This window comes from Fistularia commersonii, chromosome 25 (assembly GCF_037954325.1).
Source record: "Fistularia commersonii isolate RoL2024-O1a breed Wild chromosome 25, RoL_Fcom_v1.0, whole genome shotgun sequence".
Lineage (NCBI taxonomy): Eukaryota > Metazoa > Chordata > Actinopteri > Syngnathiformes > Fistulariidae > Fistularia > Fistularia commersonii.
In genome coordinates, this window is record NC_141308.1 from 11,737,501 (window position 1) to 11,749,507 (window position 12,007).

Genomic DNA, 12,007 nt, shown 5'->3' on the forward strand with positions numbered 1-12,007 from the left:
GCCAATCACGGTAGGAGACATTAACGCTTAATATTAAAATCAACCGTCATGGCGGCGTCGGTGTTTGATGATGACGGAGGCGTGTCCCGCCATCAGATGACGAAGGAGGGCGCAACGGGTTCCAGGGGACGTCACATCACACCAGGAAGTCCAACTCATTCGACACAGGTACCCCAGCGCAAATCCCCATGTGTGTGTGTGTGTGTGTGTGTGTGTGTGTGTGTGTGTGTGTGTTATCCTTCTTTTTATTATTTAAACCTCTTATAAGAAGCATGATACACCTTCAGAGCCACTTCACCCCGCGTCTTGCACTGTGTGTGTGTCTGTCTGTGTGTGTCCGTGTGTGTGTGTGTGTGTGTGTGTGTGTGTGTGTGCGCCCGCCCCCCCCAGGCATGGAGCGTGACAGTCCCTACGATCTGGAGCGGCCCTCAGATCGCAGACCCCCCGCCCGAACCCCCAGCTTCCCCCAGTACAGAAACAGATCCCTGGACGGCCCCGCCGGGCCCCGGTGTACGTATCTGTTTCCACTGCCTTATTTTTTTATTTTTGATCCCATTATGATGTTCGAGATGTTAAAAATGGAGTCGCGGCTGCAGATCCTGGTGGAGGGAGAGGGAGGAGCTAAAGCTGCAGGGGAGGAGCTAGCAGTAGCACAAGTTAGCATTAGCGTCACTTGTATTGCACACACACACACAGGTTCAGTGCGGCTGAATACACTCGTCATCCCCGAATGAGGGCAAAAACAAAGCAATGGTTGTCACACACGTCCTGATTGGGGCATCAGCAGCATCTCGCACTTCCTGTCTGCGCCGGACGCCGTTTCACTCCTGGTTAGCAGGACGGAGGCCGCCATCGCCGCTGTCTGTCAATCAGAGATGAGGAGAATGCATCTCCAAGAGTCCACACGTGTGTGTGTGTGTGTGTGTGTGTGTGTGTGTGTGGTCATCATGTTGGAATTAAGCGTGTAAGTTGAAAACTTTGTCTGCAGCGATTTTAATCGCTATAAATGAGAGATAACAGGGTAATTACAAAGTAATAATATTTCAAGCTTAATCAGTATTAAATCAAGTGCTGCCAGATTCTACTTTGGTATTTTCAGTTTGAAACAGACGAGGCTGTAACTTGGACATACGTCCGCATTGGATGTAACCATGGTAACGCCATGTGATGCAGTCAAATCCTCTGTCAATCAAAGTAACTTCGAAATGCATAGCATGCCAGCAATTTAAAAAAAGAAGAAAAAAAAATGAAAATTTCAACCAACAAAAAAGAAACGGCGAAAAAGTGACCTGAATGAGAGATCAGTAAATAGATTGAAAATAAAATCCAGAATTATTGAAATCGGATTAATCTAAAATTAGCCTTTTGTGTGTGTGTGTGTGTGTGTGTGTGTCACTACCACATTGATGCTATTACAGCTGCTTCCTTGACGCTGGTCTCCTTGGATCTGTTGTTTCTTTGTCCGGCCACTAGAGGGCAGCACAACAAGCAGAAAATTCCTCTGTGTGTGTGTGTGTGTGTGTCCGTGTGTGTGATAATTTCATTTACGGGTAGCATGACCTCCTCCCACAGCAGGTCTCAAATAAAAACACGATTTTCCTGCGAGAAAACAAAGGGACGCCCCACATGTGGGATGCTAGCTAAGCTAACTGCTGCATTAGCCGCCGGGCGCGCTGGTCCTGATCTGCGATGAGCGGATCGACGTTCACGAGGATTTGAGGGACGAATAATCCCGCGAGCCGTCAGGGTCGGCGCCGCTGACTTCCTGTTTCTGCCCCCCCTCCCCTCTCCAGGCCACGGGAGCCCCCGGCTGGGCGGCCGTGACGCTTTATGACAATCCCAGCGGAGGACGGCCTGGACCAGGGAGGACTGGAGCGAGACCAGCTTCTGAACCCCCGCCTCCATAAAACCCTGTGTTGCTGAAAATGCATGTCCTGTACGCTTCCTGTTTTCTTTTTTAACATTTTTAAACCCCGCCCCTTCCCTTTTGGCCCCGCCTCCTTTCCTCCAGGCGTCAGGCGAGGCCTGCTAGCACCTTCCACACACACACACCCCCTTTGACTGACAATCCGAAGAATGTGTGTGCATGTGTGTGTGTGTGTGTGTGTGTGAGTGTGTGTGTGTGTGTGCGTGCGCTGTATTTATCGGAGCGTGTGCAAAAGAGGGAGTGCAGCTCTGCACTGACCACGGTGGCAAACAATCATGTTTTTATTTGGCGGCGAGCGAAGTTTTCTCGCCGCTCTGGGTTTTGCAGGAACGAAGACGGGTATATTTTCTAAAGAGGCTTGAGTGAATCAGAATAAATAAAAGTTGACTTTACACCGGGAGGCTGAGCAGTGAGATTTGTCCGCCGCCGCCGCCACTTCCTGCTTCCTCAGAACGCCGCTTTGGGCGACAAGCAAACACAAACTACGGAATCCCGTAAGGCAACTGAGGCACTGACATTTACCCTCATTTCCAGACTATTGAGCGCACCTGAATATAAGCCTCCATGGCGAAAAATAACTCAATAAATAAGTGTACATAGAGAGGCTGCACAGCCACAGGCGTCCATGTTTAATTAAATTCAATTAATACATACACATCCGCAAATACGCACAGGAAATGCTTTTATCGGAACGGTGTCTGTGACACGGCCCGTGAAAAAGATTTATAATAAATAACACAAGGAAAAGTCCATCCATCCATTTTCTATCCACCTTCTATCTTCCTCCGGCGCATTAAATCCATTTCTGACAAGAGGACGTGTTTTGGCGGCGTGAATCTTGTTGGCACAAAAAAATCCATAAATTTGCCGCCATATAATCCACTATGTATAAATCATATTTATACACGGTGTACGTGTGGAGGGGTATATTTATATACGTGTGTTTAAAAGTAAAATACATTTTTGTCTTAAAAACCCTGAAATGTGACACAAAAAAAAAAAAATGGCGTCAAGTATCCGGGGATACTTTCATTTTACTCCTGCAATACTTTTGCACAATATTAAGAGTACTTCCAGAGGGACTTTCTGGCCTGTGAGCAGCAGAGGGCGGCAGAGACTGAATACTTTCCCGCCTGAATTTAAAAGAGGCGGTTTGTGATTATTATATGGTAATAAAGCTGTTATAGAGGGTTTTTTTTTCAATCGGATGAGGTCATGGCGCCCTGCTCCCACCGGGAGGCGCCGTTGGATCCCGGGGAGATGCGCTAATGAGGCAGATCAGCAGTAAATAGCGAGCTTGTTAATTGGTGTGTGTGTGTGTGTGTGTGTGTGTGTGTGTTTCAGAGGACAAGAAGCTGCCTGTCCCGGTCACCTGATCTCTCATGCTAATCACCAGGTCACCGGATAATTCTCCCTCCATGCAGCCCACACACACACACACACACACACACACACTGAGCGCTCAGGTGTGTGTCTCAACACTTGTAAACCAGCGTGAACATCCTGTTAGTGTGTGTGTGTGTGTGTGTGTGTGTGTGCATACAAAAGCAAACAGGCCGGGTTTTGCACATTTGCAGCCACTCGTTCATCTTTGCCCGCGTCTGACAAATGTGTGTGTGGGTATATAAGTGTGTGTGTGTGTGTGTGTGTGTGATGCAACCAGCAGATGGGTAAGCCACTTGACTCGCTGTGTCAACACTGGCGGGCTGGTAATGAGTGTATCCGATCCGTCGCGCTCCGACTGAGCAGCTCACGAAATAAATAAATAAACGAGGGTAACAAAGCCCGACAGGTGAAGGCCTTTATGTGTGTGTGTGTGTGTGTGAGATGATTTTCGTACCTCGGTGAGCTAATGTGTTGCGATGGTACCACACACAGACACACACACTAATTCACACGCAAACCGGATTAGAGACCCAGCAGCCGGCCTTTTGTGCCAGATTCTAAGCGCCTGTAATGGATTACAAATGGCGCGCGGTTTTAGCGGCGAACGCGAATGGGGGCGCCCGACGCTCGCCGACGGGAGGGTCGGAGCAGAACCGCGGAGGTCATTCGGCAGATCTGCACACGGAGCTGTTGGAGAAATGTCGAATAACGGTTATGCAGGGAAGGGCTGTTAGCGGCGGGTTAGCAAAGCGTTAGCTTGATGTGCTAGAGCGGTTTGCGGTTTGACAAACAACCAGTGGATTCTCCTTCTATCACCCAGGATGCTAATGTAGCGGGTAGCCACCTGCTAGCATCAACGGAAGGTTTTGTTATATACAAATAGCTTTAGCAGAGTTAATTTCAGTTCTAATTCCATCAAGCTGAAGAAGTTCTTGTCTTTTGTCCCATGAATCAAAAGATGTTAGCATCACATGAAGCTAAAAGCTAACTGACTATTGTCAATGTTTGAACAAAAAATTTAAATTTTGTATATAAAATATATATATATGTTTGGTGGATTGATCAAGCTAATTCACAGAAGAAAAGGACCGATTTCAATAAAATAACAGAATTTTAAAGGAATAAATTGGCCGATGCTACCGTTAGGGACCTTCTGATCCAAGCTAGTCCCTCGCTGGGCTTGTAATACCGCTTCCTTCCTGAAAGGTGACAGTGAGTCACAAGTAATCCCTGAAGGTCACGACCTTTCAAGTGTTTGGATGTTTTCTTTTGACAAAGCAGTTTTTGAAAGATAGATGCAAAATCCCAGAGTCCAATACAAAACATGAGACTAAACGGTCTCATGACCTTGGAGGATTTTAATCTCCTCGTTAGCGGGAAACAGCTATCGGGACACTCGCTAATCTGGGATTAGCAGCATTCTGGTGTAAACAAACCTAGTTCTGCCTTTTCCACAATGAGGTTCCAGCAAGCCTCCACTCGACCGAGATCTTTTGGGGCGGTACCTGCTACCCGTTATGTTTTTAGTACCTTGTACTCAGTACTTTTGTTAGTACCTGCCCTGGAAAGGTTCCAAGCTAGCAAAGACGCTAGTAAGCTGTGACGTCAACAGACTAACAGCCATCGAATGGAACGCAATTTTGTTTTGGTTATTTAAAAACCTGAAAGAGCGCTAAGTGTTCATGCTACATGCTAGCACGGCTGCTACTGAAATGTAGCCTTCTCTGGCTCTTGTCTCGCCATGTGCGGGGCGGGTCCGCCATGACCACAACGTCCTGTGACGTTAGCATGATTAGCGTCACATGTTAAAGGACATAAAAGCAAGTTTAGCGCCGCCATGCCAGAGCGACCTCACTCACATCCAGGAGAGGCTGAATGAAGAATTTCGAAAAACTCAAGCTAATTTTAGCTAGTCACTCAGACCTAGCGCTACAGTATTTCTGAAGTACAAAAAAAAAAAAAACGGTCCTCCGATCAAGCTGTAAAACCTGAAAGCCTTTACGGCCCTTGTTTTCCTGCCTCCCATCGTTGCTCCAAGCGCCGGATTCCTCCGGCGCCACCCTGGACGCCACGGCTCGGGTCATAAAAGCCTCTGCCGCCGGACCTCGCGACACGGCGAGGTTGTGAGGCCCGTGAGAGCGGCGGAGACGGACGTCCCACGCCAACTTCGGGACTGAAAGCGACCGTCATCCAGTTTGAGGTACGGACGTCCCGACGTCATGTGACCGCAGCTTCCGAACCACAACCTCAGGCCCCACTTTGCCCCCCTCGTCGCCATTGGTCGATTCTCGTCTTACCACCCGAACTACCAGCTTATCGTAAAAGTTACCACTTGTTGCCTTGGAAAGTGCTTTTGTCTTCATCTGAGTAGTTTTGTCAGTTTAGCAAGTAGTTTGGCTGCCAAATCAAGTACTTCTGGTATCTAACCAAGTATTTTGGGCAACTAGCCATGCACTTTTGTTGTTTGAGAAAATACTTAAGACTTGGCCAAGTGGTATGGTACTCTAAGCCTTACCAAGCAGTTTTGTCATCTAAGTAAATATTTAAACTACTTGTTTAACCCGGTATTTTTGTCAGTTTCACAAGTAGTTTGGCTGCCAAACCAACCAAGCTTATTTGGCACTAAACATGGAGTTTTGTTGTTTGAGGAAATACCGAGTACTTTTGTCACTTGACCAAGCGGTAAAGTACTCTCAACTTTTGCAAGCAGTTTACTTGTCTAAGTACTTTTGCTCGCTTACTTTTTGCCATTTTTGCTGTCTGACCAAGTACTTTTGTTGTTTGACCTCCCAGTTTGGTCAATTTGTCAAGTAGATCGGCTTCCCAGCGGAGAACTTCTGTCACATAACCATGCTTTCTCATTAGTATTTACTTTGGTTCTCCAACCAAGAAGTTTGGTGACACGACCAACTACTGCAGTACTGTAAACCTAACCCTGCAGTTCTGCTGTCTATCTTTTGCCCTCGAGCTTAATCCATATTTGAAATAGGTCTCCTGAAATTCTTTTTCCTCTCGTAATCGTCTCTTCTTCAGTCTCTGCAAAAAAAAAAAACTTTCCAAAGACGGTTGTTTATTACTTGTTATGCTAGTTTGTGGGTTTAATATTAGCGTTAATGTATCATGTGAGAGAGACAAACATCTTGTCATGCGTCAGGAGTGAGTCGAAGACGGACGGAACGGAGATTTTTCCGTCACTTTTCAAAATAAAACATAGTTCAGACTCTGAAAACAAATAAAACTGAGATAACGGGAGTGATTTATTCTTTCTGTGCGGCCCAGTACCGAGGGTTGGGGATCGCCGGTCCAAGTTCTTTTGTTCCGTTTTTTAAGCCAAAATCCTTTTTTCGTCCATCAAAGTACTTTTGCACTTTTTGTACTTTTGTCACCGAACCAAGAACTTTGGCTACTCAGACTTTACCAAGCAGTTTAGTCATCTACGTACTTTTGTTGTTGGATTGTCCAACCAAAACGCTGATGTCGTCTTACCAAGTACTTTTCATTCATAACCAAGTACTTTTGTCATCCAAGTAGTATTACTTTGTAATATTATTATTGAGGATGGAAGAGAAAATAATAGATGAATAGAGAATGATAGAGAATTAGGTGACTGCATTTCGGTTATTGGGAACGTCCCAAATGATGCTAAACACTAAAAAAAGAAGTACTCGATTACTTTAACTCGTACTCAATGTGAAAATGTATCCAATTACCTGCTGAATGGGATCGTCTTTCCTTTCTGGAAGGCGAGAAAGAGCAGATGGCGAGGAGAAATGAATGAACGGATGAATGACTGAAACCCGGCCTCGCAAGAGACTCCACAAGGAACAGGAAGCTGTTTGAGATTCCAAAATAGAAAGAAGAGGAAGAAGAGGAAGAAAAAGAGGAAGAAAAAGAGGAAGAAGAAGAAGAAGAGGTGGAAGAGCGCAGGTGCGTCACCCTCCGTCCTCCACGGCGGTGAGTGAAGCGTTGACGTTCCACACCTGAGCGACCTCTCCGCTCGCACACCTGGTTCCTCGGGCTCCTCGGGCCGGTCGGGGGGGGGGGGCTGCCATCGCCATGGTTACCGTGTCATCTCCATGGTTACCACGCTCATCGCAGACCGTATCGCGATTCCTCGTTCCAACTTATTTCACTTAAAAGTCAGTTTAATTCCACTTTTAGTTCCCGATCCATGCTTTTATTTTGGCGGGTGATCTTTCTTCCTCCCTGTTCTATAATTACTGATATTTGGTATTTTGGTGTTTTATTTCTGGAAATAAACACCATCCTTGAAAATGAGAGATGAGATGAGATGAGTACAACTTTATTAATCCCGAAGGAAATTGTTGTGCCAGAGTTTCAAGTAAAAAATGTAACAGTAATAGATAATAGTAGAAAGGAGGAAGAATAAGAAATATAATGAAATATGAATTGTCTTAACTGTTAGCAGAAACTACAAAGATTGAAGATTCCCTGCGGCTGAGGGAAGATACAAAATACAAAATACAAAACATTAGGATATTATTGTAAATATCACCAAGAAATTGGAACTAATTTTCTACTAAAGAATAGATGAAATGAAATACAAACCAAAAAGAAAGGAAATGAATCACATGCGGAACTACAGGGAAAAGTTGTGATATTAGAAAGAAATAAAAATAGATCTCCTGACTCAGCAAGAAAAACAAGCTTCATCTATGTATTCAAATAAATGTTTGAATTATTTTGGTCAAAAAAAAAAAAAAAAATCCATCCCTCGCTGTCATTCTGCTCAATGAATTAAAAAACAAAAAAAAAAAATTCAAAATAGGCCACAGTTGGAGGAGCTTTAGGGGCCCCTGGGGGCCACGGCTCCCCTGGGCCCCGGCCCTATTTCCGGAAATTTCAGTCGTTCGTGCGCCAAGATGGAACACAAACCGGTTCATTCGTCCCCGTAACGCCCAAACGTCGATTATAATCATGTAATAACACATTCTGATTGATTTTGTGTAATAACTGATTAATAACCGAGGAAAAAGCGTCCCGTCACCTTCCATCCGTCGGCGGCTGCTTCCTCCTTCTGCTGACTCCCTGAAAGCTTCCCCCCCTTTCCCATTTCTGCATGCGGTGAAGCAGAACGTGCCGTTCTCATTTTTATTTTTATTTTCTTTTAATGTGTGAAGGGAGATTTCCGTCTGGAAAGCAGCCGGACGGAGGAGGAGGGTAATTTGTTACTTCCCCTTTTTTAAAATAAAGTATCCAACTGAGGCCATTCAGCTCAGGCTGCTTCCTCCGCTCTGTAATAACCCATTCATTTTCACATTTATATCATGTGTGTGCGTATTTTCTTTTTATGTATTTAAATTTTTTTTTTTTTTTTTTTAATTTCTGCCCCTTTTTTCTTGATAACGCAATTTAAAATCATTAAAAACAACTCTCAAAGCATAAAAAAACAATTTCTATCTATCTGATCTGCCCATTTTCATAAGAATCGAGAAGAAAAAATGCAACATAATGTGGGATTAACATAATTGTTTTGTCACAGCAGTACAAGAATGACAATATCTGTATGAATATAAATAAAAGAGACAAGACATCCACTAAAAGGAGAAGACAACCAGGATAAAAATAGAAAAGAGAATCAAAGGGGGAGAAAAACAACCAAAATGACACAACAAGGTTAAAAACAGAAACAGCGACAATAACGATGTCAAAAATAAAGAGGATGCGAATGGACAGAAACCAACAAGGTTTGTCCTTCACCCTTCAAGATGTTCCAGGTTGGAGTCCCACAGAGGGCGAGCGTTCCTCACAAATGACATTTTTAACCATTATTAATGAATGTGTGGCTGTTTCGAGGATTTCAGCCGAGCGTCGCTGAACGCGCCTCCGTCATGCCCGCCATCGTCAACCTCCTCTTCAACGTGGTCTCCACCGACACCACCATCTCCTTCAACGTGGTGCTGCCGCTGGTCAGCCTGGCGGCCCTCCTGGCGGGGGTCGGAGGTCACCTCCTGCTGTGGCTGGTCCTGGCGAGGAACCCCCGCGGCCGCTCCCGGCCCGGCTCCGTCCTGCTGCTCAACCTCAGCCTGGCCGACGTCGGCGCCCTGCTAACGCTACCCTGCGTGCTGCTCGCCGCCGCCTTCCAGGACTGGCGGCTCGGGGGCGGGACCTGCGTCCTCCTGGGCTTCGTGACCTCCGTCACGGTGGGAGTGGAGATCTTCAGCCTGGCCTCGCTGTCCGTGCTGAGGTATCACATCGTGGCGCCGCGCACCAGACCGCCGGCGACCCTGGCGCAAGTGTGAGTGATAGCTAGCAAAAACGCAGACGCGCTACTCGAAAAGAAGTCGTCTCCAAGTTGGCTAGCGTCATCTAGCTAGCTTCTGCTAGCAGGGTTCTTGCATGGCTTTCACCTCAAGCTCCGCCCCCTCGTGTTCTTCCCCGTTTCTTTTATCCCGGATGATTCAATTAGCATGCTAATCCGCAGACGGTTATCTTTCAGCCACCGCCGACCGCCGTTCTGTCCTTCCGACCCGCAGGCTGTTTGTCGTGCTCGCCATCTGGCTGGTGTCGGTCGCCATGGCCGTACCCAAGGTCACCTACATCAACTTCAACGGCGGCTGCACGTGGTCGGTGGGCCGCGACGAATGGCTGCTCTTCCTGGTCCCGGCCTTCCTGGTTTACTACGTAGCGCCGCTGCTTTGCATCGGCGTGAACTGCGGACTCATCATCTCCCACCTGCGCGGCTGCGCGGGAAACCTGGCCGCCGACCGGCGCAACAAAAAGGCCACCGCCCTCCTGATCGGCTCCACGCTGGCGTTCGCCGTCAGCTGGTTGCCGTACTACGCGCTGGAATTCGTCAACGTCATGTCCCCGTTCGTCAGCTCCGCCGCTTCCCCCGTCGGGAAAATCGGACGCAAACTGTCGCCGGTCGCCTCCTCCAAGCCGACTCGGGCGGCCGGCGTGTCCTTGCTGTGGGAGGTGGCGTCGCTGAGCGCCATTTTGTTGGTGTGTTTGGCGCCGTGCTGGAACCCGCCCCTGTACTTCCTGCTGTCGCGCCCCGCCGTCCGGCAACTCCGAGCCTTACTGCCTTCCATTTTTAGCAAGCGTTTAGCCAGGAAACCGGCACAACGGTGGCGCGTGGCTCCTGCTCCCCCCGCCTCCTCCTAGCTTCCTGCGCTCCCTGAGGAAGTCGCTCGCTCACCGTTTTGTTTACAGATCAGGTCATAAACCGGATGCAATCAGCGCCATAAAGGCACGGCGTTTTATTTCCCCTCCCCATTATGATACCCGCGGCGCTAAGCAACCCCAGCGCGGGTTTTGAAACTGAACGTGTTAGAAATCTCCTAAAAAGCGGCACTTGTTCTTCCTGAGCGAGCGACGTTAGCCGGCGGCTAATGTCTGTTCTTGTCAAAACACCGGGGTGTCATCGGGTAATAAGATTGTCATAGCGTCTAGTTTTTGGCGCGAGGTCATTTTAAAGAAGTAATATTATAAATGATAATAATGAAACAAATCATCCATTTTTCTTTCTTTTTTTTTTTCAAATGTCCCGTCTGACCTTTAGCTAATAAGGTCAGACGATAGCGTCTTAATCGCATTCTGCGTGACATTTGAATGTCAAGGGACAAAAAAAGGACAAGGAGAAGAAGAAGAGGAAGAAGAACCAGGTCGTCGTGCACAACGTGATCCCATCGGATCGTCTTTGAACAACAAATATCGAAACAGGCTGTTCGCCAGGAGAAAAGGAAAACGTTTAACAGCGCCGGGAGTTAGCACGTTAGCTTAAAACAATCTGTGTTTTGCTTTCTCTGATGCTTGCAAATGTACCCCTGCCTCACGAAAAAGAATTAAATGGCTGATCCATGAGCAGGTGTGCTTAGCCTGGTTAGCGTAGCAAGCTACGGCGTGAGAAACAACACAAGCCAGGCGGTGCCACTTCAACGGACTGTTCCTGAATGTGTCCTGCAAGCTAATCCTTTTGCAAATGGTCACTAATCTCACACTTGGGAATGCATATGAAGAGCTCTGCTAGCGTAGCATGCTAAACATAGACCCATGGTGAAGGACACTTTTGTGATTAGCGCCTTTACTAGTCCAATATAAAGAAATATAGCACCTTTGAGCATTTTGCTCTTGTGGTTGCTAGCTGGAACCTGTTAACCCTGTCCTTTAGCATCGACAAGCTTCAAGCGCTAGCGATGCAAAGCTTTGATAACACAGCAAAATGACATCAACGGACGCAATTCAGGCGTGGACTCGCGGTCGGTACAATTAGCACTAGCGTTGTCGTGAGCTGAGAACAACAGAGCAACAAGCTAGCGCCCGTCTACTTCCTTTATTCCCTCTCCACGACTTTCCACCCCCACATTTATCTGATGCTTCCTGTGTGTTAGCTTTACAAGAGCATCCGGCGCGTGTACCTCCCGACATCAACGTGCACGCCGCCGTTTCAAATCCAGGTCACTGAACTCGCCGGCAATCTTTAGAAACCCCACACGGGACCTGAACGCGCCATGCTAACAGCCCTTTTTTTTCAGAGCTCTGAAGGACGGCTGCCACGAGCCGCTGGAGCGAACGTAAACAGACCTCCCCGTAGACAAAGATGGCTGCGACCCCGCCGCCAGGAGGGTACGACTCCGGGTTCCGGAAGCCTCCATCGAGGCCAGCTCGCCGCCGCTAATTTGAAATCGTAAACAAGCGTCGCATTTGTGTGTGTGTGTCGCCGGATGCTTA

The 12,007-nt window shown here is 47.4% G+C and overlaps 2 protein-coding genes across 3 annotated transcripts in view; both read left to right on the forward strand.

Moving 5' to 3' along the window:
* carmil3 (capping protein regulator and myosin 1 linker 3) overlaps positions 1-2,321 on the forward strand; it is a 62,698-nt gene extending 60,377 nt beyond the window's left edge. Inside the window, exons 37-40 of one of the 2 annotated variants that reach the window (XM_086171956.1) lie at positions 1-10; positions 97-168; positions 391-510; positions 1,794-2,321. The exon at positions 1-10 is cut by the window's left edge and continues 168 nt beyond it. In XM_086171956.1, the coding sequence (XP_086028082.1) occupies positions 1-10; positions 97-168; positions 391-510; positions 1,794-1,834 (243 nt within the window). In that variant the 3' untranslated portion in view covers positions 1,835-2,321. The remainder of the gene's footprint in view (positions 11-96; positions 169-390; positions 511-1,793) is intronic. The other variant, XM_086171957.1, reaches the window with a different exon arrangement.
* Positions 2,322-8,619: 6,298 nt separating this feature from the next.
* LOC147219315 (somatostatin receptor type 5) lies at positions 8,620-10,441 on the forward strand. Its single transcript, XM_086173137.1, has 2 exons — positions 8,620-9,572; positions 9,811-10,441. The coding sequence occupies exons 1-2, from the start codon at positions 9,109-9,111 to the stop codon at positions 10,439-10,441; spliced, it is 1,095 nt and encodes a 364-aa protein (XP_086029263.1). The 5' UTR covers positions 8,620-9,108.
* Positions 10,442-12,007: the final 1,566 nt, after the last annotated feature.

Coding starts and splice junctions, on each gene's coding strand:
- LOC147219315 (XM_086173137.1), top strand. CDS start 9,109: ATGAATGTGTGGCTGTTTCGAGGATTTCAGCCGAGCGTCGCTGAACGC. Junction 9,573..9,810: donor CCGGCGACCCTGGCGCAAGT/GTGAGTGATAGC, acceptor TCCGACCCGCAG/GCTGTTTGTCGTGCTCGCCA.